General features: G+C 38.5%; 4 protein-coding genes across 8 annotated transcripts in view; 3 read left to right on the plus strand and 1 right to left on the minus strand.

The window, feature by feature from the left end:
• The first annotated feature begins 4595 nt into the window (after positions 1–4595).
• LOC122062822 lies at positions 4596–4979 on the plus strand. The gene has a single exon (XM_042626464.1). It carries the CDS (start codon positions 4596–4598, stop codon positions 4977–4979), a length of 384 nt encoding a protein of 127 aa, XP_042482398.1.
• Positions 4980–6522: 1543 nt separating this feature from the next.
• On the plus strand, positions 6523–8208 carry LOC122062830 (protein CHROMATIN REMODELING 4-like). Its single transcript, XM_042626476.1, has 3 exons — positions 6523–6654; positions 6743–7421; positions 7571–8208. The coding sequence occupies exons 1-3, from the start codon at positions 6569–6571 to the stop codon at positions 8021–8023; spliced, it is 1218 nt and encodes a 405-aa protein (XP_042482410.1). The 5' UTR covers positions 6523–6568; the 3' UTR covers positions 8024–8208.
• Positions 8209–9978: 1770 nt separating this feature from the next.
• On the plus strand, positions 9979–11716 carry LOC122062832 (F-box protein At5g49610-like). The gene has a single exon (XM_042626479.1). The coding sequence runs from the start codon at positions 10057–10059 to the stop codon at positions 11374–11376; it is 1320 nt and encodes a 439-aa protein (XP_042482413.1). The 5' UTR covers positions 9979–10056; the 3' UTR covers positions 11377–11716.
• A 475-nt stretch (positions 11717–12191) lies between these two features.
• LOC122062823 overlaps positions 12192–24165 on the minus strand; it is a 16578-nt gene continuing 4604 nt past the window's right edge. For all 5 annotated transcript variants that reach the window (XM_042626467.1, XM_042626465.1, XM_042626469.1 and 2 more), the window contains 10 exons: positions 20837–20967; positions 20604–20720; positions 20325–20447; positions 19846–19910; positions 19125–19291; positions 15227–15280; positions 13133–13242; positions 12836–12949; positions 12616–12741; positions 12192–12472 (listed from right to left, as the gene is read on the minus strand). In XM_042626467.1, coding sequence (XP_042482401.1) covers positions 12445–12472; positions 12616–12741; positions 12836–12949; positions 13133–13242; positions 15227–15280; positions 19125–19291; positions 19846–19910; positions 20325–20447; positions 20604–20720; positions 20837–20967 — 1035 coding nt within the window. In that variant the 3' untranslated portion in view covers positions 12192–12444. The remainder of the gene's footprint in view (positions 12473–12615; positions 12742–12835; positions 12950–13132; positions 13243–15226; positions 15281–19124; positions 19292–19845; positions 19911–20324; positions 20448–20603; positions 20721–20836; positions 20968–24165) is intronic.

Consider the following 24165-nt stretch of genomic DNA (forward strand, 5'->3'; position numbering starts at 1 on the left):
CTCTTCGACAATGTGTCACTTTAGGAATTCCAACGATTTATTTAATCAATGCAAATTGTGACCCGAATCTCGCATATATTTCAATTCCAGGAAATGATGACGCTATTGCTTCAATCTGATTAACTCTTAACACTCACACCAAACATTGCAAAAGCCAGAAACAAGTTTTGACTCCCAACTCCACAATTATGGTTCACTTATTTTATATAGCTTTAATCCTACGAAAGAGCTCCTTTTAATTAAGGATCTCTATTAAAATTTGTCTACCTTGAGCTAGCCACTTCGGTTCATCTTGAGCAAACCAATCTATCCCACGGAGAACTCTACTTCCTTTTAGTAGTAATAATCTATATTAAAACGCAGAATATGGAAAGTGGGAGGCCCCACCCTTGGGTTTTGTGAAGGTAAATTGTGATGTTGCTCATCCATAGGGAGGGATTTCTGACGGATTGGGTATTATCCATAGGAAACATGATAGGAATCCACACAAAGCCCTCTCCATCCCTCAACCCTTTGCTTCTGCGATTCAAAGAGAAGCTTTAGCTATTAGAACGACGCTTTTGCAGGCTCTCGATTACAGCTACACCCGTCTTCTAGTTGAATCGAATTGCAAGATAATCATCAGCTACATTCAAGATCCAAGCATAGTTCCTCCAGGCGAGGTTGCAGTCGTTATTGAGGATGTGCGCAAGTTATGTTCTTCTTTTGTTTTCATATATTTTTATTTTATTCCACGGGCTATAAATTCTATTGCAGATGCACTGGCAAGGAAGACCATATCCATCATGTGTATGACAGATTGGCCGATTACCACTCCATGGTTTCAAGACCTTTGTGCGAACGAGGCTATTGGTTATCCACATGGTTCTTTTCATTAGTAAATTTTCTTTCTACAAAAAATAAAAAATAAATAAAAAATAAAATAAAAAATAAAAAAATCTATATTAAAACCTTAGAACATATCGTGTCTATCTATTCTCTTCCCTCTCCTTGTGTCATTCACGCCCAATTCATTATCCATCTTTCTCTCTCTGGGACCTCTACTAAAATTTGTCCACATTGAGCCACCTTGATTCATCTTGAGCAAACCATTCTATTGTACGGTTCATAAACAACCCACTTCAGTCCACTTTGGTACATAATATCACCCCATCTTAGTCAACCGGCCGACTCTTAGCTCCGAGACTTGTACATGTTGAACCAATGGTGAATCTTTCGGCATACAATTAGCAAAAGGTGTTTGAATCTATTTATGTTAACATCATGGTGATTTGACGTTATGATTGGATTCTTAGGATGATTGATGAATATCATCCAATCACATACCAAATAAATTTTTTTTGTTAGGCCTAGCCCACTCCAGGCTCAGGCTTGGAGCAATGGATCACCCACATATGTACCAAGTTGTCTAGCCCAGCCTGTAACTGTGGCCTGCATTGCATGCATCAATATTGGGCAAGTGCCTGTCTGTCCTATGCATAGGGGCATGGTGGTCATTGCATCCCTTGTATTTGTGGTACAGGAAGGGCCCACTCTTGGACAGGAAACCTTGTCCCATCAAATATTAGTCCAAAATCCAGGAATAGTTGGGCTTGGGCCTGGGTCTGCCCTTGCCCAAGGTCTTCAATGCGTAGCTGGAGATCAGCTAGTGAAATATTGTGAGCACCTATCCCCACAGTTTGCATGTTGCACAGTTGTATCTATGCGTATCTATACATTTAGGCCTTAAATTTCCTTCTTCACATTACTCTCATAAGCCATAACTCCAACAAATTAAGCATTATTATAAGAAAAAAAAAAAAAGGAAAAAATGAAATAATATTTACAAAGAAAATTTTGGAGATTTACTTGCTTTTTTTTTCCTTATAACCAAATGAGGATGTTAAACCTTAAGAAAAAAAAAGTTTCCCACACAATCAATGTACAACATGCCTATTATATTGATTATTTCACTATTTTTCTCTCTTTATTCTTCAGACTATGTAAATTTCATGTGGATAGTACCGCTCCTTACGTCATCATTGTTGTGGCATGACAGATTTCTCCCAACATTGAGATAGAGAGATACAATAAAAGTCAAGGGAGGGAAAAAATAAATCAATCAAGGTGGAACACCAAAACTAAGAAATGGGAGAACAAGATGAAGATTCCAAGCCAAGGCCAGATGCCTATTTTTATAGAATTATGACTTATTAAACACTTGTGAAGGATTTAAAAAAAAAAAAAAAAAATCTATATCTTCTAATAATTTTGGGAGATGGTACTTTGAGCAAGTTGTGCAATCGCACAAGAGAGTATACCAATAAGGAGTTATAAAATAATTTAAAACATAGGGGCAAAAAGATCATTTCATGTGAAGAGAGAGAGCTAGTGTATCCTCCATTGGCAGCTCACTTTTCTCTTAATTTTTATGGAATTGACATCATTACATTCACTTTGGAGGGAAAAGATCAGGTAGACGGTTCCTAAGCCTTTGTCACCTCACTGTTGTGTCCTGGGGTCTCCCCACTTCTATTATCTTCCCCCCCCCCTCCCCAACCTTAAGTGTCTCTTTGTGCTGCTGAGTTGCTGATGGATACTTCCCTGATTCTTAGTTGTTGAGTGCTTTCTTGTGGGCTTTTGCATTTGCCACTTCTCCCCCACCCCCCTTTTCCCTTGTATTTTCTTTTCTCATTGGTAATGAATTTATTTATTCATCCAAAAAAAAAAAATTGATAAGGTACTTCTATAATATTTACTTAAAATTTCGGGTCCAGCAGTACAAGGGCCAGGTTGATGATTCAACTATCCAGGTCAAACAGTTCATTGACCAAGCAATGAGTGCAAGTAAAATTGGGTTTGAAGGGTTGATCTGCCTATTTTGAAGGGCGCTGGGCAGGCTTGGTCTCAGAACGTTGAGGGAGAGTACTTGAGTACTTACGATTTAATTCTATCTCACTTCATGTGGGACTAAACAGCCAGCTTAAGACCACTAAATCTCATCTAAATCAAAATACCAATTTAACCGAGGGTCATTGGAAGTTTATCTCATGCTCTAGTCCCACTTAATTAAATTAACGTCAATTTATTTGTTTCTTTATCTGTGACATTTGGACTTCTGAGAATATTGCTGGTTTTTTATAGCCATCTTATTAAATTTTCCTTTCTTTTAATTTTATACATAGTTGAGAGGAACTTTAGGAGTGTAATGTGGCCACTTCATATCATTACAATGAAAATGCAATTTTACAAAACTGCTAGTCAGCTATGACACCAATGATGCAAGGAGTTTGTTAATGTATATATTTTTGCTGCCCTTCCCTAATAGTTTGAGCTTTTAGGTGAAATGATAGAGAACATGGTATCAGAGTAGGGAGGTCGAGTGTTCAACTATGAGAAGTGCATCGGAAGAGTTTTCCCAACATTTCTTTTCCATCAATGCCACGCGAAAGAAATGTCACGTGAGCTTCATGTGCAAGGACCATGGGATCTTGGCCTACATGTGTAGGGGAGTGTATTGTATATTTACGCTGCCCTTCCCTAACAGTTTGAGCTTCTAGGTGAAACAGTGGAGAACCGAGCTGAATGTTTGGTGATAAAGATTTGTTGATTATGGCTGCAATGATGATGTTGATATATTTGAATGGAAAGACTAGGAGTTATAAAATTAGAAATGCTCTCATGGTTGTCAAGGCAACCCTAGGCCTTTAAGAATTTTTGTCTGGATTGGTGCCTTGGTCGCCTCGGTGACACCAGCAAGGATTGGCGCCTTAGTTGCCTAGGCAACACCTTGGCTTCTTCCCGGTGTTGCCTTAATTTTCCCCCCTTGACTGCCTTGGTTCGCCTAGGCGCCATGACAACTATGCATGCTATTCAAGGGAGTTAGGGGTTGTACCTGTACCACTATTTGAAAAGATGAGAGAATCACTTGATATTCGTTGGACAGGTGTAGTGAAGAACATTTAATATGACAGATTGTTGGTGAGAAGCTAAATGATGCAAATGGGAGGTTTTTTTTTTTTTTTTTTTGGTAAATTTCACTCTCCTACCCTAAACTAAGGCGAAATATCAACTGGACCCACCACCTTTGCAAAAATATCACTCCCCTCCCCTACAAGAAAATATGCTAACAGCCCCAAATGTTAGAATTGACTGTTAAGTCAAATTAAATTTTTTTGAAATCCCTAAAATACCCCTTTCCCTCTTTCTCCCTTTCCTCCTTTCTCTGAAAAAATCGAATTAGTTTAGGGGAGGGGAATAAGATCAGAATTTTTTGTCTAATCTTTTTTTTTATAAACTAATAAATCCCGAATCTCAACTTCTAATTCCATTTGAAGTTGCAGGGAGAGAAAGAGATGAAGGCATCAGTGAAGATACGAGACGAGTAGCAGCACAAGAACCCACTTCTCCGTGCGAAGATCTTTGGTCTACCCTTCACCTAGGCTATATCCGCCCGAGACCCAATAGACCTCAGCTTGAGCCTCCGCACCAGCTCAGCCTCTGGTCCGTCTCTGAAGCTGTCCTACAACCCCAACACCACCACGAACAACTATTTCTCTCTCTCCCTCAAGTCCGGCGTCGGCCTCTTTGGCTCTCCCTATAACTCCCCTCTCATCATGTCTGCACATTTCAATCTCCTGGGAAATCCTAACCCTACTTTCTGCGTCCAATTCAAGCCCCAATTCGGCGATTTCTCTCTCAAGAAAACCACCCTTTCTGCTTCTACTTCTACCTCCAATGACAATGATCATTCTAAGGAGAACAGTGGAACCCAGATCAATGGCGGCCCTGAAGGGCCGTTGGTTTGGAGGGATTTTAGTGAATCTCGTGGCGGCTTGTTGTTTGGAGTTGCAGTGATGGCGAAGATGGTGTTGCCGGTGACCAAACGCGCTGTGGTCAGATTCAAGTGGGGTGTGAATTTTCCTTCTGATTTTGGTGGGAAGAAATTGCCATTTTTGACGGTTGATAAGATTGGGATTGAGAGGGTTGATGAGGAGTAGGAAGTGAAGCCCAAAAACAGCAGCTGCAGTGATGTTGGGGATTTGAAGATGCTGAAAAGTGTGTGTTTGTGGATGAGTAGAGAAGTTGAGTTTTTGCAGAAAGAGAATAGAGAGATGAAAGACAGCTTGAAAAGTTTAGAAGATTAGGGGTTTCTTTGAGGAATCCTCATAGGGAAGGTGATTATCTTGGGAGGAGGAATCCATAGGGGGAGTGATGATCTTGGGAGGAGGAATCCCTTGGCATCGCCTGTTGAAACCTGTAGTGAGTTTGAGCGGTGGAGGAACAAGAAGAACAGCAATGTAGAAGAACAGATGTGTTTGATGTTCGGTCGGCCAAGGAGGAGAATCAGGTGTTCGAGTTGGGTTCTCAGATAGAGTTGTAGAGGGAAAGGGAGAAAGAGGGAAAGAAAGGGGTTTTCATTTAAGATGAGAGTAGGTTAGGTATTAGACAAATAGGGGGTATTTTGGGGATTATGAAAAAAATAACTTGACTTAACAGCCAAAACTAATGGTTGGGGCTGTTAGATAACATCTTTTTTCTTGTCGGGGAGGGTAATTGTATTTTTGCAAAGGTGATGGGTCTAATTGATATTTCGCCATAGTTCAGGAGAGGAGAGTGAAGTTTACGCTTTTTTTTTTTCTGATAAGAAAATGAGAGGCGTAGAAGACCAAAGCCAACCCAGGTTGAAATGGTAAGCAAAGATATAGATACTAGTGTGTAAACAACATAAATAATCATACACAGAATAAAATGGTGCAATAAGATTCAGCCAACCTTGTTTCCATCCCCATCTTACTCATGTAATTGGTCCTCCACTTCAATATCTTTTCCATGGGAACAATATCAACCTTTCTCAATATCATTCAATCAGACTAAGTAAGCCATACTGTCTAGATCTGTTGACAAGCCAAATTAAGTGTATTCAAATGCGAGGCATACAATCAGAGGCAGGGTTGCTTTACTGAATTGTGATCCATACTGTGTTTGCTGCTACAATTTCCTTAAAGCACATTATCTTCTGATATGGCCAAATTGATTGCCCCATAGGGTAATGACACATGTCGTCCACCTGATAGAGGTTGCAAGGACTCCGACTCCATCAACCGCGTAGAGAGAATATTCCCCACGAAGGGGATAGGACGTATCCAAGTAGGACTTGAAAAGGAAAGGAGGCGGACCCGAGGAGGACTCCTCCAAGGAAAAGAGAAACTCTACACCCTAAGGGTTATAAGAGAGGGCCAGCGAGGAGGAAAAAGGTAAGCATCAAAACCCACACCATTACTCCTGTAAAAATACTGTGCGGCTGATCTCTAACTTGAGCGTCGGAGGACTAACCCCGGACAAAGCTCCGGGCCTCTGCCATCTATGCTTGTGCAGGATCAGCTCATATGGATTTTCGACAGCAACATCTTCTCTTCTTCTCTTCATTAGATTCCTAAATTGCTTATGCCATTGGAGTTTGACGTGTTTACATGATCACATCATTATTTTTCGTTTTGAAGCTTAATACTCTTGACCTAAACAGTCACGTATTAGAAATACTTGTTTTTGATATTTATAATGCATACTTGTTGGCTTTAATCGTAATATGTCAAATCAGAATGATAATCAAAAGGAGGAGCAGGAGCCAGAACCTGAATATACTCCTGCTGGTCGAGCTCTAAAAGCAAAGTTGTAAGTCTCTAATCTCTCTTACTTGGTATTGACTGTGCTTCCTTCATGTTAAGATCCCATATTTACAGAAAGTTCTATCTTTGAACAGTGCCAAGCTCCGTGCTAGACAAAAAGAAAGGCTTGCACAGAGAAATATGACTGATAGATCTCATCATATTGAGGGACAGTTTGGGCCCGAGTCACTTCCTCCATTCCCGGACACTGATGCCAAGGAAGGGGAGAAACCAGTTGATCCTGTCAGAGAACAGGCTTTAGCAATTGAATTGGCGAATAAAAAACTTGATCAGCCATCAGAACCATCAAAAAACAAGAGCGACTCAACTCTCAGGCTGGGGAGACCCTCAAAACCAGGTCACAGAAGTATCTTGAGCGGTCTGGACCTTTCTGTTAGCTCCCCTGGGCCTTTTGCATCTGATGTTTTTCTCCATGGCCCCCAGTTCCAGATCACAAGATACAGTAATTCAGGGCCTCCCAGCAATCTGTTACCAGTTCTGGGACTTTGTGCTCCAAATGCTAGTCAACAAGATTCAATACATAGGAATTTTCAGCCCTATACCCTTCCAAGATCAAACTGTGGCCAAAGCAGTTTAGGATTGGGTTTTTTAGAATTTCCTTTTCATCTAGCCCCTGGTGCTGGAACATCAATTAACACAGACATAAAAAGCCGAGAGAGTGTTGCAGATGCATGTTCACTGTCAGATTCACTCTCAGATGTCTTGCAATGTCGAGCCAAGGGTAGCATCCCAGATTACTTTCCATTTAATCTGGTATGTGCTGTCTTCAGCATTATTTGGTGTTATGGTTTTCTTTCATTCTCAGCTAAAGACTGCATCACATATCCAAATTTTGATGTCTCAGCTTTATCTTAGCCAAGATTATGAATTCCCCGCTCCCTACTTTGGTGGCTATTTTGCAGTGTCCTCTAGCAAGCACACGAGGAAGATGCCCTGATCCTGTTGGTATTTCAGATTCTTCTTTCTCTGCCTTTCAAGAAAAGATGGCACTGCAAAGCTTGGCTGTTAATGAGAGCCATTTGCCACAATTTTCACATCGAGCTAAGAATGTGCCAAGATACCATCCTGACTTCTTACCTAGCTTGTCTCTGGGCACGAGAAATGAAGTTCTAAATGACTCATTGCAAGATCTCCCCGCAATGCCATTGTTGCCAAATTTGAGACCACCAGAGGAACCGAAGTATAATCCCCTGGTAAGAGAGGTGCCTCCCACCTTAGGGATGGGTCAGGTGCAGTCCTTGTATTCCTCTTTACCAGAGAAGCATAAGAAGGTACTAGATAACATAATGACAAGGACAGGATCTGGATCAAATAACTTGTTCAAAAAAGAGATTAAAGATAGATGCTTGGTCTGAAGATGAACTTGATGCTCTCTGGATCGGTGTTCGTCGGCATGGTCGGGGTAACTGGGATGCCATGCTCAGAGATCCAAAACTTAAGTTCTCCAAATTCAGAACATCTGAAGATTTGTCAGTGAAGTGGGAGGAGGAACAACTCAAGATCTTTGATGGAACATCATTGACATTGTCAAAAGCAGGCAAAGCCCACAATATTTGAAAACTAATGGTTGACTTTCATGTCCATTTTGTTCTTACAAACTATGCTTTGGACTATTTGGCATTTTAGGATTAAGATTGCCTATACCGATGGCGATGTGACATGGCATTTTAGGATTAAGTTTGCCTATACCGATGGCGATGTGACGCAATGATTGGATAGAATCTCGGCTCATCATTAACTACCACCCTTGTTGAGGTAAAAAATATCCTTCCCCATTTCAATAACATGATCATATTCCATCACTGAAGTGATTCTCTCCTCTCACCCTCTCACCATGGGTGAGGAGAAATTGGATTACGTTTTCATTCACCATTGGTGTGTATATAAGCCTTAGACTCTCTGCCCCCACTTCCAAGATTCCGTTTCTGGTGCAAATGCAGAGTGAGAACTAAGAAGCTTAACAAAATATATATTCTCAGTGAGGTAACGTTACCTGTTAAAGGTGTTTTGGCAAATTCTCATGAATTATATTAATTTTGTATTTACAAAAATACCCCTTAACAAGCTAGTGGTTACTCTGTTCAAGACATATTTCTAAGTTGTCCAGGTACACTGCTCAAGAAATATTTTTTCTAAATTGCCCATTGCCCATTAGTCAAAGGAATGTTCTTATCCAGCCATCAATACCCTAAGTCCTCTCCTAACCGAAAAAAAAAAAAAACAAACCCAAGTCCTCAGTGACCTGAATCTGGATTCTGGACCCAATTCATATACTATATTCAGCCATGAATATGTAAATGTCTTTTTTCCCCTTTTCCTTCATTGTTCACTCTATTCCTTTTTTTTTTTCATGAATAAGAGGATGAGAGAGAGAGAGAGAGAGAGAGAGAGAGAGAGAGAGAGAGAGAGAGACTGGACTAATTCACTTTCCCTTGTTCACAAATATCTTCCTAAATTTGAATATTTTTAAAATTAAGTTTTAATATTTCATTTCTTTGGAGCCAGATGGGTTACAACTAAATTTCTAGGGGACAAAGACTTGCATAGCAAGTCTAACTACATTGTATTTGTATAGTAATTCATTTTTTTCTCCCTGTATAATAATTTGGGTCTAGAGTTGGAACCATTATAACCGTTTAACATGCATAAATTACTAAATATGAAACTGGGACATATGTGTCTTTTCATAATCTAATTTCACTTTCTTATGTGTTTGGGTGTACACATTATTGTTGGATGACGTTCTTTTTCCCAAATTGTTACCACTAAATATTTATTTGAATGTATACAAAAATGTTGGATAGTGTTCCTTTTACCAAAATTTTCTCACTAAATATTTGTCTAGATGTACGCAACATTGTCAGGTAGCATTCTTCTTTCCAAACTACTATTGCTATATATTTATTTTTCCAAACTGCTACCACTATGGTTAAGTTTGGTTGTAAGGGGAATAAAAGGGAAGTGAAGTGAATTTTCATACTTAAAAAGGAAATATATGTAATCATTACAAATGTGATTTTAGCATTAACTTCAAATCATTTCATATTTGGTTATAAAATTTCACTTTACTTTACATCCAAAACCCTTAGTTATAAAATGTAAAATACATTATTACTAAATTTGGTTAAAAAAATTGATCATATGAGATAATGATTATAAACATTTATTCCTAAAGCATGAAAATTTCACATTCCTTCCCTTTAAATTCTCATTGCAGCTAAACTAAGCCTATATATTTAGCTGCGAAAAAAATAAAAGAAAAAAAAAATTAAAAATTTTAAAATTTATGGAGAGCGATAGACTACGTAAACCAAAAACCCTCAACAAGCAAAAAACTGAAAATTCGTGAGAGCAAATATAACACAGTCGCACAGATGAAGATGAGGGTATGCAGGCCCGGCAGCTGCAACGCATGACAAGCTTGGAGAGTCCAGAACCCTTTTCTTCTTCTTTGTCTCCTGCTTCTGCAACTCCCACAGATGAAGATGAGGGTATGCAGGCCCGGCGGCTGCAACGCATGACAAGCTTGGAGAGTCCAGAACCCTTTTCTTCTTCTTCTCTGTCTCCTGCTTCTGCAACTCCCCCGAGTAGGGCAAACCAACAGTGTAGGAAGGTAATGTGGTCTCTTCTCCCCAGCGAAATTGAGGAGAATATCCTCTCAAGACTACCAGTGAAGTCCCTGATGCGATTCAGGTGCGTATGCAAGGATTGGTGCAGTTTAGTTACCAAACATCATTTCATTAAAATGCAATTCAATCATTCCACCCAAATCAAAGAAAGCTCCAAAATCATCTTTGCTTATAAAGGAAAAGTCTACCATGTTGATGTTGAGGATTGCGTAAATCAGTGTATTGGAACAAGCCAGCGGATTACCATGCGTAGAGAACTGGTTTTACCATTTAGAAATCATGACGATATGAAGAGAGAATTGGATTTACCTTACTGTTTGAAGGTTTCAGGTTCACGTAATGGGTTACTCTGTTTATCTAGTCTTGATTACTTATGCTTGTTGAACCCAATTACCAAAGAATACAAGAGGCTCCCTTACCCACGAAAGCCTTATCTTTTATGGGGAACTATTGCTGGATTCCGTTATTGTCCCAGAACTGACGAATACAAGGTGGTGGTGATTATTTATAGCTGGATTGAACAAGATCATCCTGATGCTGTCTATGCTTGTACTCTTCAAACGAATTCTTGTTGGAGATATATTGGGTGCTCTGAGTACAAGGTTAAGTACTTATATGAGAATATTGTTCTGCTCAATGGAGCTCTTCATTGGTTGGCAAGTGGCACACCCGTATATATTTTGTTTGATCTTGAAGATGAGAAGTTCAGAAAATTTTCTGTGCCTAAATGCTTCACCCAAAAAGATAATAATGGTCCCCAACTGGGATTGATGGAATTGGGTGGTTTTCTTTCTCTGTTTCACTTCAAGAATAAAACGAAATTTGACATTTGGGTCATGAAGGATCACTGTGATGAACAATCGTGGACTAAAGTGTTTTCAGTTGCAAATCCAATCTTTTCTGAGATTGGATTGTTTAAGCCTATATACATTCTGAAGAAAGATGAAGTTGTATTGTGTGAAACTTGGTATCATGACTTCTTTATACTTGTACAGAAGAAAGAGATTAGCAATCTTCATCTTAGGTTGCCGGACTTTTCTTCCAATTTACTTGGAGAGCCTTGTTTCACTCAGGGCTGATGGTGGAATGGATTGTGGCACCGAACGTGAGAGAAGGGAAATGGAAGGAGGAAGATCAGCAGTGGGGGCGAAAGGCGATTAGCTTATGCAGGTGAACAGAAACTAGAGGTGAAGCCACACCTCTGAATGTGACTTGGTATTAGTTTAGCTATTTCTTTAGATGTCTGAATTGTGACTTGGTAAATCCACACAATGTATACTCAGAAGCATCAATGTTTGCTTTATGTAGTCCCTCATGCTGTGTTGTGATTTTGGAATCTGTTTATTTCTTTACTAACAGTCCCATCCTCTGTTTCATCGAGCATGAGCCCTTACATTTATGAATTACTAGTTCCACTGCCTTCGCCACTCTTATCTCCGATTTTTTTTGGAAGAAAGAATCCTTTTTGAGCAATACATGTTTGTGTGACATGTACTGTCCTATAGTCGTATGGATGCAAAGTAGGATCTGAGTTCGTAACCGGAGAATTTTCCATCACCATTAACTGGAGATTTTTGCATCACCATTGTTGTCGAAGTACCGAAACACTTCTGGGAGTTGATCATTTCTTGATCGACCTTTGGGTGTTACTGAAATAGTAGCAACTTCTTGGATTTCGACTTATTTTGAAGACTTATTATTGAAGAAAATGGCAAGATACAAATAGATGAACCTTCCCATTTAGATAGAAATACGAGTCCTAAATAAACTGTCAAAAAGAGGAAATCCTTTGCAACCCAAGAATGGTCGTAAACTGTCAATGGGCGAAACCTAGATCAAAACCATTTTCAACCCTATTGGGAAAGTTTCCAATAGGTTTTATAATTGAGACCGGTTTCCAAGCAATAAGACCCAATATGATAGGAGTGCAGGGTACAACAGTAAGTGAAGAAAAATAATCATCGTTTGAGACAACTGGGTCTTCTGTTCAAAGAAATTAATACCAGTTATATGGATTTTACTCAGTAAGTGTGAATCGAATAAAATCTTCCTTAATGCAGTTCTGAAGAATAGCTGCTGCGTAAGTCTGGTCAGAAATGAAAGTCCGGTGGCATGATCAAGGACGCCTAACGTAGATGATACATTGATCATAAAATGGTGCAGCTTCCTTGATCCCTGCAGTCGAGTTGATAAAACAGTAAGTTAAGGAAGCGTGGAACAACTTGCAACTTGTAATTAACTAAGGGGGAAAAGTAAACATCAACAATTATGATAATCAACATGATTGTAATGGCAACAACAAAGAAGAGAATACATACTTCTTTGAGTCTGGATATTGGCTCAAGGCTTCCTCAAATTTAACCCAAAGCGGGCCTGTCTCCTGAAGATTAACACTCTCTGGCCTTCCAAGATAAGCATGAACGACAAACTGTGGGGTTCTTTCCCTGGTTTGCAGCCACCATAATTGTAAGAATCAGAATCATCTACTCAATACACAAAACATTTCCAATGTTTCATTTTTAATGTTCCAACACAAACCTTCCCCCGTATTGTGATAGCCAATCCATGTAAGCAGCACCAAAGTACATGGATGTAAAGGGATTGAGAAGATCCACATCAGACTTGACTTTGTAAGCCTTGTAACCTATATCCCTTGGAATCAAGTGAAAGACAAAAAGGTTTCAGCTGACAAAGTACAACGCATTACTCCATAAACTCTTGAAAATGCTTTGGTTAAAACTAAATAACATAATTTAGTTCATGTAGAAGTCATGCTTATATGCATATTCTTATTTGTATCATAGAAAAGGTTCCAATATAACATCATGGACATACTTGTATAGCCATTGTGCCTTGGGAAAATCAATTCCCATAATCCCAGGGCAGGACCCCACACCTTTCACAAAGCGCATGCTGCTGACCTCCGCAAGGGCAGCTAGAATTGTCTAATTTCAGAGAGAACCAACCAATCTTCAGCAAGAGAACTAACAAGAAATGCAAAGTTCAACAAAAAAGAGTTGAGATAAGAATCTTCCTGTTAAAAAAAAAGAAAAGACAAATCCTTTAGTGAGAGAGTAATTTCTATAGAAAAAAGATATGATAGGACAAAAGGGAGCTAACAAGCTCAACTCGAATTTCTGAAGAACACTAGGGATTAGAGAGAGAGGGGGGGGGTGGAAGTCAAAATCATTTCTTTACCTCAAGACAGAATCCTAAGGTGTTTATGTAGCCAACACGGTTTGAGGATCTTTGGCAGCCTAAATCCTAGTTTCCAAAATTACAACATTACTTGACACTGTAATCTCTACGTGATGGGATTTTCCCCATTACAAAATCAGTTTTACGAGTTTTAATCCATCTTCAATTGCGTTAAGACTTTACTGGGACTTTGTTCTTATGATCTCTAGGTGGTGGGATTTCCCCGTTACAAAATCAGTTTCATGAGTTTTAATCCTTCTTCAATTGCGTAAGACTTTTACTGGGACTTAGTTCTTATGTTGTTCTACAATCCTAACCCTAGTTTAGCCAAACCATCATGGTTTTCTAAAGATGCTGCATGACCTGGTAATACTAGAACAAATGCTTTTAACTAGAACCTAGGACCATTGTGGCCTAACAGTTTTTTTTTTAGTAAATATTTGGCACAACACAGTTGGTGCCTGGTGGTCTGATGGCCTGACAGTTTGGTCTGAATGGTTCTGGCAATCTGGATGTTTCAGGTAAATACAATATAAATATTTAAAACATTATATTGTATAAGATTAATCTGTTTAGGTATAAAGTTTCCGTAGACTAGTGGTGAAGACACTTGCACTGTTGCACCATTGGCAATGGGTCCTGATATTCCAGTGTACCTATTTGAACAGTGGTCAATGGTAGGCATTCTGATATTCCAGTTTACACAATCCAAATGATCCAAGTTTCCAACTGGATAGTCTGTTGATCAAACCAATAGTTTCTAAAGGAAACTTCCAAAAAAAAAAGACTAAGGGCCCGTTTGGTATCGTTTCTGTTCCAGAAACGCCGTTTCGTGTCAAAAACGAAATTTCAGTTTCTGTGTAAAAACGTAGTTTTTAAACGAAAAAATGGTGTTTCAAAATTTCAGAACCTAAACGGGAAATTTTTTTTTTTTTTTTGTAAAATGGAACGAAACTGGGAAGATAGAACTCCATTTTGGAGTTCCGTCCAATCTCGTTTTTTCAGTTTTTTTTTTCACTTTTTTGTTCCAAAAAAACAGAAACGGACCATAAGTGCACCAAACAGAAGATTCCGTTTTTTCGTTCCAATAGAATGAAAAAACTCCAAAAACATTTTTCTAGAACGATACCAAACGGAGCCTAAGGTTCAAAGGCCGGTTTTTATTTCTTTCCAGACATGGCAGACAGGCAGAGGTCATTCCAAACAATAATGGCAATGGCATCATGTATCTCAGGATGAAATTTTAAAACATTACAGTGCAGGTTCCAGAATAAAAGAAAGAAAAGGATATTAGACAAAACAAGGCTGAGGGACTTACTTTAAAGGAGCAAATGCTTAAAGGAAAGAAAAAGGCAATTTAATTGGCTGGAGATAATTACAAGGCTGCCCGGCAACAACTAAGAAAACCTTTTTTTTTGTTTCCGGTTCCTAGTCTTGGTTACTAGCTGGATCCACCTAATGAGTGGGTAGGTAGGGGAGTTCGGAGCTGGGGTAGCACTACTAGGCTCATGAAGGGACCCCTCAACCTGCAACTAGTGGGATATGATCCCAGTCAGGGGTATCAGCAACCATTGACTTAACCACCAGGGGAGCTGACACCTTCAAGAAAGCAGTGGAGGAGCATAATAAAGCAAACCGAAAGAAATTATAACTGTTTTTATTACCTTAAAGAATAGTGGTGACGGTGTCTAGTAAAATGCAATTACAATCTGGAAGTTTTCTTTAACTTACAGGTTTCACTTTTCTTGTACTGAAGTGTTTTGAAAGAATGATTTGAGCGACTGCCTGCAAAGGAAACCAATAGAAAGATATTTACTCAACTTGTCATCACAATTCACAACAATGAATTTTCTTAAAAGAAAATGAATTGCACAGCCCTCACCTTTGACATTGTATGAAGAAGCTAACTAATCATCATATCTCCAACAAAACTCATATAATTAAAAAGAAAAAAACAAAAAAAAGGTTTAAAGGGCCAAAAATCCACCATATAATGTTACATCAAAGTGCTGATATGCCAAATATTGACATACAGGAAAAAAGTATCTAGAATCAAGATCAAATCCTTCCTTAAAAGACATATGTTCGGATATTTATAGTCTTTCAGTTTCAAATCATTGGAATTGGACTAAAAGAACATAAGTTGCTCCCTCTTGATGAGAGAACCTGCAGAAGGAAGAATCTACATACATCCTTTCATTAGTTTCTGATGGCCCTTATGGCGCCCAGGGTTGGCTATTGATGACAATCATGACCTACCACAAAAAGGGGATTTTTTTTGGGGGGCCAGGGGCGGGGGGGTGGGGGGAGACAGGAATTAAATTTTGTACATTCATTAGCTTTGCTTGGTCCTCATGACGCCTGGGTTTAGGTGGATAGCATAGTAGCATACCAAAAAAAGGGGAAGAGAGAGAAGAAGAAAAATAGGTGGAAAAAAGTGTGATGCTACCATCTTGCAAGTGATGGGGATGAAAGCATAGATGACCTGCCAACAAGTGCATGTCGAGTTTTATGGATTTCCAAATATCATTAATTGAACCTCTTCAAACATCAAGTGACCATGAGGAAAGGTAAGTGTCATCTCGTGCTCACTTTTCCTAATCATTATATCTAATTATATATACATGTCCTAGCCACATGGAGCAGTGTGAACAACAATCAAGTGCCCCCTGTGACTTGAATTGTACATAGAACATAGTGATGTAGCTACCATAACTGCAAACCACCCAATGTGCCTTCTCACAATAGCTGAATGTTAGATGAAAAGTGAGAGATATAGAGATTGTGATGGCTTCCAACTGCTATTCAACATCAAGTGACCACTGGGTAGTTAAAGGTGAGTGGTGTAATGGTTGTGTACTACAGAACACCTGCCCACACACACACATCCATGCATTTCTATGTGTATATCATGGTTTACTCTAAAAAACTCTTTTACATGGAACAGGTTTAATTGGTCATAACCACCCAATCAACGGGGTTCAATATCTCCAATGTAGGAAATTATCCTAGCATTGAAGAATCTTTCAAACTTGCACTTTTTTTTTTCAAAATGAAACTAGGATATTGATGGGGATTTGGTCAGTTATGTTCTTTGCAAATCCCGGTAAGCTGCACACCATAGCGACTTTCAGTTAACTGAGACTGGAGTCACTGCATTACCAAAGTGACTTCAGGTTCAGCCTTGTGTTTCTAAAACAAACATGGACTTGCAACACCCGCCGCCTTCAAAAAGCAGAAGTCCTTACACACCTACTCATGAGAGTGAAAGACTGAAAGGCATTTTGATTCCATCTCATTGTCCTTTTGCCAAGGCTTTTCACAGAATAACTTGATGCCAACTTATTGTCACCATTTAATCGGCCCTCATACTAACCACCACAATGCCCAAGACACCTGGCTTCTAATTGGGAACTTTTCTGTACTACAAGCTCCTTGATTATGGCACATTTAGCACTTATATGATCCAGATGCAGTCCATGCACCAATTACACCCACTACAAGTTGTATAAGAAACGATTGATCCACTATTCTTCTCAGGCATCCCCAGATCATCTCTAATGATTTCCCTCTTTGTGACCCTTGCAACTTTTGAAATTTTAATGGACCCATAGAGCTCATCCGAATTACATCCTCCAGTCAGAGGCACCCCCTTGGTCCGTGATTGATAACTATCTCTCTTGAGGTCACATGATTGTTCTTCTCCTTAACTCTTTCCACTTTCCAGCATACCCTGTATATGGCATACCCATATTTCCATTTTTATTACCGAAAAAAAAAATGGATTGCCCAGCAATATTAACATTGCAAACAACATACCGTTATAAAAGAATATTGTGCAAGACCATTCGCTTCTTGGTGGACCAAGAAAACATTCCTGAACTAAAAGGAACATATGACCACTGATTACCGACTAATCATCTGGTTCTCCTGCAGAATCTTCATCAAAGAACCCTGAGTTTTTAGATCACCAACCTGAAGATGCTTGTGTTCCCTCGTGAATGTACCACAATATTCCTCTCAATGTTCCACCCCACAATTGATTTCAAACCAGCTCATAGATCCAACTATATAAGACTACTCCCTCTGTCCCAATAACACAGTCTTGGCTTGAAAAAACCCACATTTCAAAGAGGTTTTCTTTACTCATTAATGCATCAATCACCCACTATATCCAACCCTCTTTCCAACATTACCCCTATAAGTTGTGTTTATGTAATAAAGGGAAAAAATTTACGACAAGTGAATGAAATAAATGTGTTGACTATTGAATAAGGGCATTATCAGAATCTAACAGAACTTCATATCTTGGTTTTTAAATTGGACAAACTTTTTGGGACAGTGCCAAACCTCAAACAGGACTATCTTCGTGGGGGCGTAGGGAGTATTAGGAATCGTGCAAAGTGCAAACCATGTGCTCAAAATACCTTCAGTATTTCAAAAATTACTGCCCCTTGCTTTCAACTCTATTGTTCATTTTTTTGTTCTTGTTAAAAGTGACTAAAACCTCATGTTTTCTGTTATACTAACTGTCCTTGGCATAGAAAGAATCGAAGAGCTTTTCTATGTTTTGCAAAGTTGTTTAGCCCTTCCCAAATCTAACCACATTTTGCTTGTTTTGTTTAAGATTCAACTGTCAATCTCCATCTCGGAAAACCAATCTGATAAGAGGAGGGTGTTCACAGGTATTCCAGAAAAAGGGATTTCTCACTCACAATCGATGTAGGATTAACACTCTCCTCGTGTGTAGGTGGATTGGAACCACCATACACGTGGAAGGAAACAGGAAGGGGAGGATGATGGAGACCAATGGAACCAGAAGGGAATCAGGACACAACTTGCTACGATACCATGTAAATATCCATCTTAAAAGATTGATCTGATGAGAGGATGGTGTTCACAGGTATATTAGGAAAGAGATTTGTCACTCGCAAACAATGTGGGATTAACATCAAGAAAACAACTGTATGAATTTTGATCATAGATCTACATGGAGATCAAACTACTGTTAATCATTGAGTGCTAATATTTGCTGCAATTCCACCAATTGATTGATATAAGTAAAGTATGACTTGCATTACATATACCTTACTTTGAGTTAAATATGTTTTGTTGGTAATAATCCCACATTGGACCTTGATGCCTTCATATTCCAGTTGAGCCTCTCCACCTAACAATTTAAGCTTTTGGGTTGGATACTGCAATATGGTCTCAGAGCCATCAGCAGTTTAGGACCACTATGTTATTTAAATATCTGTGTATAGTCACCCGAAAGACGGGCAACATGTGAGGAGTGTTGGTAATAATCCCACATTGGACATTGGATTCCTCCATTTACCAGTTAGGCCTCTCAGTCTCTCACCTAACAGCTTGATCTTTTGGGTTAGATACTTCAAAATGTTTTATGAAAGGTATTTCCATGCATTTTTACAATTTATATGTGTCCCTTGAGAGTGTCACATCTCGCATGCTTGTCCTAAATTTCTCCATTTATCAATGCAAATCTTACATGTCCATGATACACCAGTCAAATTGGCCAACCTATAATTCTACCAATACCAATACCCCCACCTATACTTCTAACCTTGGATGAAGATATGTTTGTTATTTTGTTATGATATAATCTTACCTTTATTTCTATCTGGGAAAGGTATAGTCTCTTCTCTGCATCAAGTGAAAAGTGCACTTTTCCTCTATTCTCATTAGACTTGGTCCACTCTTTGAGGACTTCAGGGCTCATCCACATCTCTTCCATGTCCTCAGGAGAAGCTCTTGAATCCCAGTATAACTCATCAGCTGTTCTCTTATGAAAAAGAAAAAGAAGTCAGAGAAGACCTCTTAACTACATATTAGAGTAAGATAAATAATCTTATCCACATAAAACACATCAAATATGATTAAAGCATTTCATTTGAGACAACAGTATCTCAAAGGAACTATATGAACTCAAGTTTTAGTTGATACAAACAAGACTTGAGAAGCAAAAGATAATTAAACAATCTGTGGTAAAATTAGTAAAAAGTACATCAAAGAAGCATCTGATCCATCCAATTAGCTTGAGAAAAAGACCCAATTGTTATGACCGAAGTATGACAACATTGAGAGTGAAAGTTCTGCTTCACAATAAGACCCAGTTGTTGTGATCCAAGCATTACAATATTGAGACTGAAACTTCTTCTTCTTCTTCTTCTTCTTCTTCTTCTCTCTCTCTCTCTCTCTCTCTCAAAATTTTATGCTATAAGAAAACTAATTCCTTTTGCCCTTTCCAAAGAGGGGGAAAATTAGCATAGAAAATAATTTAAATGCCATCATTTCCTACCAGATATGCCAAGTAGCAGGAGAAAGTCTACCTTTGTTTTCTAAAATAGGCAGAGGAGGAATAGAAGCATCAGGCATTGAAGCATTACACGTCTGGCTGCACAACAATCAGAAAATGTCTAACAATTTTAGTACTAGCATTTTGATTCACCTTGGACAAAGTTTTTTATTTAATTCATTGAAGGCAGTAGGTAATGTAGATAGATGGTACACCTCATCCCAAAACATCTTACATAATACCATCTACAGCTTATATCAATCACCATTGCTTACCCCAACCTAGAGTCTCAATCAACCAGATGCGTAATATGACGTGGAAATAATGAGAGGGGGTATTAAGGATATATCCAAACTCATATCACAAGATAGCTGCAGCTAAAAATTAGGGTCAACAATGCTTTACCTTCAATTAAAGGCTTGGCTAACAGAAAAGACATGCAGATTAAAATCCTCAGAAGATTGGAAAGAAAAAAAATACTGGACAAGATTTAAATGTGTATGCTGAAACAACCTCCTGGATGGGAGAGACTGTTTGACCGAGAGGTACCGTCGCCAGCAATCCAGTGTTGACTTTCGTTTTGCTTTTTTTGTTCCACCTTTGTAAGCCCTAATTACAAATTCTTCATTTCTTTCCCTGAAGATATAATCCCACAGTAAACAATTCAACACCCAAAATAATTAATCGAACAAATCACATAACCCCTTGGGGGAAATAGCATGTTACAAAATCCAGATCTAGCAATAAAGTAATTTACGGGTACAGAAAAATATACTGAATAAATGAACATACTTTTGATCATAATGTGACAACCACTTTAAGTATGCTGCACCAAAATATACACTTATGAAAGGCCTATACAGAAGTGTTGAGTCTCCTTCTATTTCATATTGCCGGTAACTCATCTCTCTGCAAGGAAGTTCCAGTTTTAGAGTAATATAATTAACCAAATAGGGTTGCAACAATTGCTTAAGATGTTATATACTCTCTGATTAGTAATTAGGATCTGATCATCTAATTAATACCTGACAAGCCACTCTGCAGTTTTTGGTGACAACTGCATGAGCCCAAAACCAGTTTCCTTAGTTTGTTTGTTATACCGTGTTGTAAGAAGTTGTCTATCACTTTGAAGTTCAGCAATAGCACAAATCATGTCCTGCACAAGAAAGTAAGGATGCCAAACTTGGAAAACCTTAATATCAAAGTATAAACTGTTTTAGCTTAATTACGCTTTACATAATGCTAACAATTGGAAGCCTTTCTCAATTCCCAACTATATGGCTTATCCACAAATGCTTTATTAGCATGGGAAAAGCATTCCTATTGTCGTAAGCACTAATTCAATTCAAAATAGACAATGTATGCTCTAAAATAGAAAAGGTTTATATCTATATAAAATTAAAATGCATATTGAAATGGAATCTTCAGATACAAAACAACTGTGTTTCACATCAGTTCTTAGTGAATATTAAGTACCACTTCCCTTTAGACCATCATGAAATTGTTACCATCATAAAGTGGTTTGTCTTAGCAGTAGTGCAGTACATATAACTGAGAACAAAGAAGAAACCCAATAACGGATCTTTGACTAAGGTATGGTGAGAGGAAACAGCAAATGGAATCTCATGAAGAAAACCCGTATTTAAAATAAATACTAAATTTGGATCATAATAAATAGTAATTCATCTCACTTAAATAACAAAATTCTGTTTCAGAGGATGTTGAGAAATTGAGATAGATGAGCGGAAACATTAGGAAGGACACAATCATAAATAAATACATTAGTGTTGTGATTTGGTGAAAAAATATGATTTGTGTCAGATTGACACTAGCCACCTTTATTTATAATAGATGAGAAATGAGTACAAGTACAATAATGCCCCCAAGGACAAAATCTACCCTTATACCCATACTACAATACTTAGGAAGTAACAATAGGAGATGAATTGAGACTTGTTTGAGATGGTTTGGCCATTTGGAATGAAGACCATTGAGTGCACTGGTGATAAGGTGTGGTTTGGTGAAAATTAGAGGTGGAAAAAAGACAAATGGGGATGTTGAAGATGATGTAGGTTGAAGTAGTGAACAAAAACACCATTACGCATACGTTAGCATTGATAAAGCCTTAGATAGAGTGGAATTGTAGAAGGAGGTTCATGTAGACAATTCCAAATAGTTGCCATGAGGTTTTTTTTTTGGCTACATAGTCGAGTTGAGTTTCTGTCTTAGCTTATCTAGATATAAACCTTGTTAGCCCAATACCATATTGATGCAACATATTCTACATCATAACTATTGCAGGTTAGCCCAAGCTTAGCCCAACACTGAAACTTGCATACAGCACTGGGCCAACCTTAGTCCAGCCAGCTTCCGCTTGTACCAACAGATGAAGGAATTCTTTCCACAAGGACAACCAATTTGGGTTTTCTTGTGGGTCACCGGTCAAGAAGGAATTGGTTGGTCTTATAAATAGGCCTCATGACTAGCTATTCAAGATAACTCTTTAAGCTGGGATGCTGCTGATAATGGTGACGGCACAATTAAGAGTTTGTTGATGAGATAAATGTGAGAAAAGACAATGATATTTTTAAAAACAGATGGGTTCCTTTAATCTTTAAGAAAAAGGATTGGATTTCTCTCTCAAATATATCCTCTGCAGAGTGGAAGATTTATATTGCCAAACCTCATGGATCTAGTGTTCTAGATGTGTTTTCTCATCTTTCTTGTATTATCTCTATCTATTTGTATCGTTGTTGCCTGTTGGTTGGCTCATTAAGCTTCAAAACAAACTGTAAACTCCATCTAGCTAATTGATTTGCCCACCAGAAACTTCACTGTGGGAATTGTACTAAGTTTTGTTGAAAGACTAGAATTCCAAAGAACCAGCCTTCATTAAAACTCACAAAGAATTGTGTTAAAATTAAATAAGAATTTTCAGACATCTGAAGACTGAAGAGAAGGTTTATCGGTCATGCAGTGCAAGGACCATTGGAGAGTTTGTCCAAGAAAAGAATATACTAAATTAAGCGATGCATGGATTTTACTGATAATGTGCTATATTTACCCGACACTAACAGTAAAGAAGGAAGACTGAAGATCAACATATAATGTTCTAGAATATTATAAATTATAATGCATTGTATGTTCTACAAATGGTAAAATGCTTGAATTTTGAGTTCCATATTTTCACATCTTAAGTTTTAGTGGGGGTGATGATGCAGATACGGCTGCCCTTTCTTGGTTGGACCAGCATGACCGGCTTTGGAAGCCAAGAGCCAAGAATAACCGGTCCAGCCCAGGGTTTTGGTCCAAGAAGGGTTGGAAATAAAATTAGTAGTTTACCTAGTATTTTATTTCATGCTTTTAGTTTCCAGACTTGAACGTAGGAGTAGGATTTTTTTCCTTGCTTTGGTTTCCTTTTTATAGTTGTTTCCTAATTTAGGCTAGTTTCCATTCCAGTTAAGTTTCTAATTTCATGTTCCTATTTTCCTATATATTGGTTGTAATCGACTGAAGATTTAGAGAGCAATTTGATTATTGAATGAACGTGTGAATGTGATCCTCCTTTTCCCCCTCTCTACTCTGATTTCTCCTCCCTTCCCTAAGGGTTCTCCATCAACTTGGTATCAGAGCCGAACGACCCTATTACTTCCCCATTTTTCTTCTTCCCTTCCCATTCTGTGTTGGCTTCTACTGAGACTGAGAACCAAAAAAAAAAAAATTGATTTTGTCTTCTCTGTACAAAATCGATCCCCCCTAGTTTCACCGCCCTTCTCTCTCCCAAGTTCCTGCAGTTGAGCCCTTTTAGGGTTTTGACAACCAAACAAAAAAAAAAAAAAAAAGAAGAAGAAAGCGACAAAGATCGTCGTCCCTGGGTTCTGCCAGTAGCAACGAAGAAAAAAAAAGACGAAGAAGACAATCAAAATCCGGAAGAAGAAAAGAAGAGAAGCAGGGAAGAAAAGTATAAAAGAAGAAGAAGAGAGAAGCAGCGCAGAACAAGAACGAGAAGAAGACGAGAAGAAGAATAAGAAGAGAGAGTAGCAAATAAAGAACCTACTTGGTTCGACCGACTCCTATCCACCACTGGTCGTTCAGCTCCGACTTCGTTTTCGTCTCCGTCGAGTCCCCCTAGCTCAGTCTCCAAGAAGGAGAGGGCCCCTCTGTCCGTAATCCCTACCCACGATTCCCTTTGTTTCCTTTTTCTTTTTTTTTAATTCTTCTGATTTTCCACTATTGCCCCTCTATGTTTCCATTATTCCTAGTTATCTTTCTTTCTCCTTATTTCCAACTTGTCCCTTCCTTTTTTTAGTTGAAGTCTTTTGTATTTGAATTTGAGCTTTCAAAAAAAAAAAAA

Source organism: Macadamia integrifolia, unplaced genomic scaffold (genome assembly GCF_013358625.1).
Source record: "Macadamia integrifolia cultivar HAES 741 unplaced genomic scaffold, SCU_Mint_v3 scaffold1128, whole genome shotgun sequence".
NCBI lineage: Eukaryota > Viridiplantae > Streptophyta > Magnoliopsida > Proteales > Proteaceae > Macadamia > Macadamia integrifolia.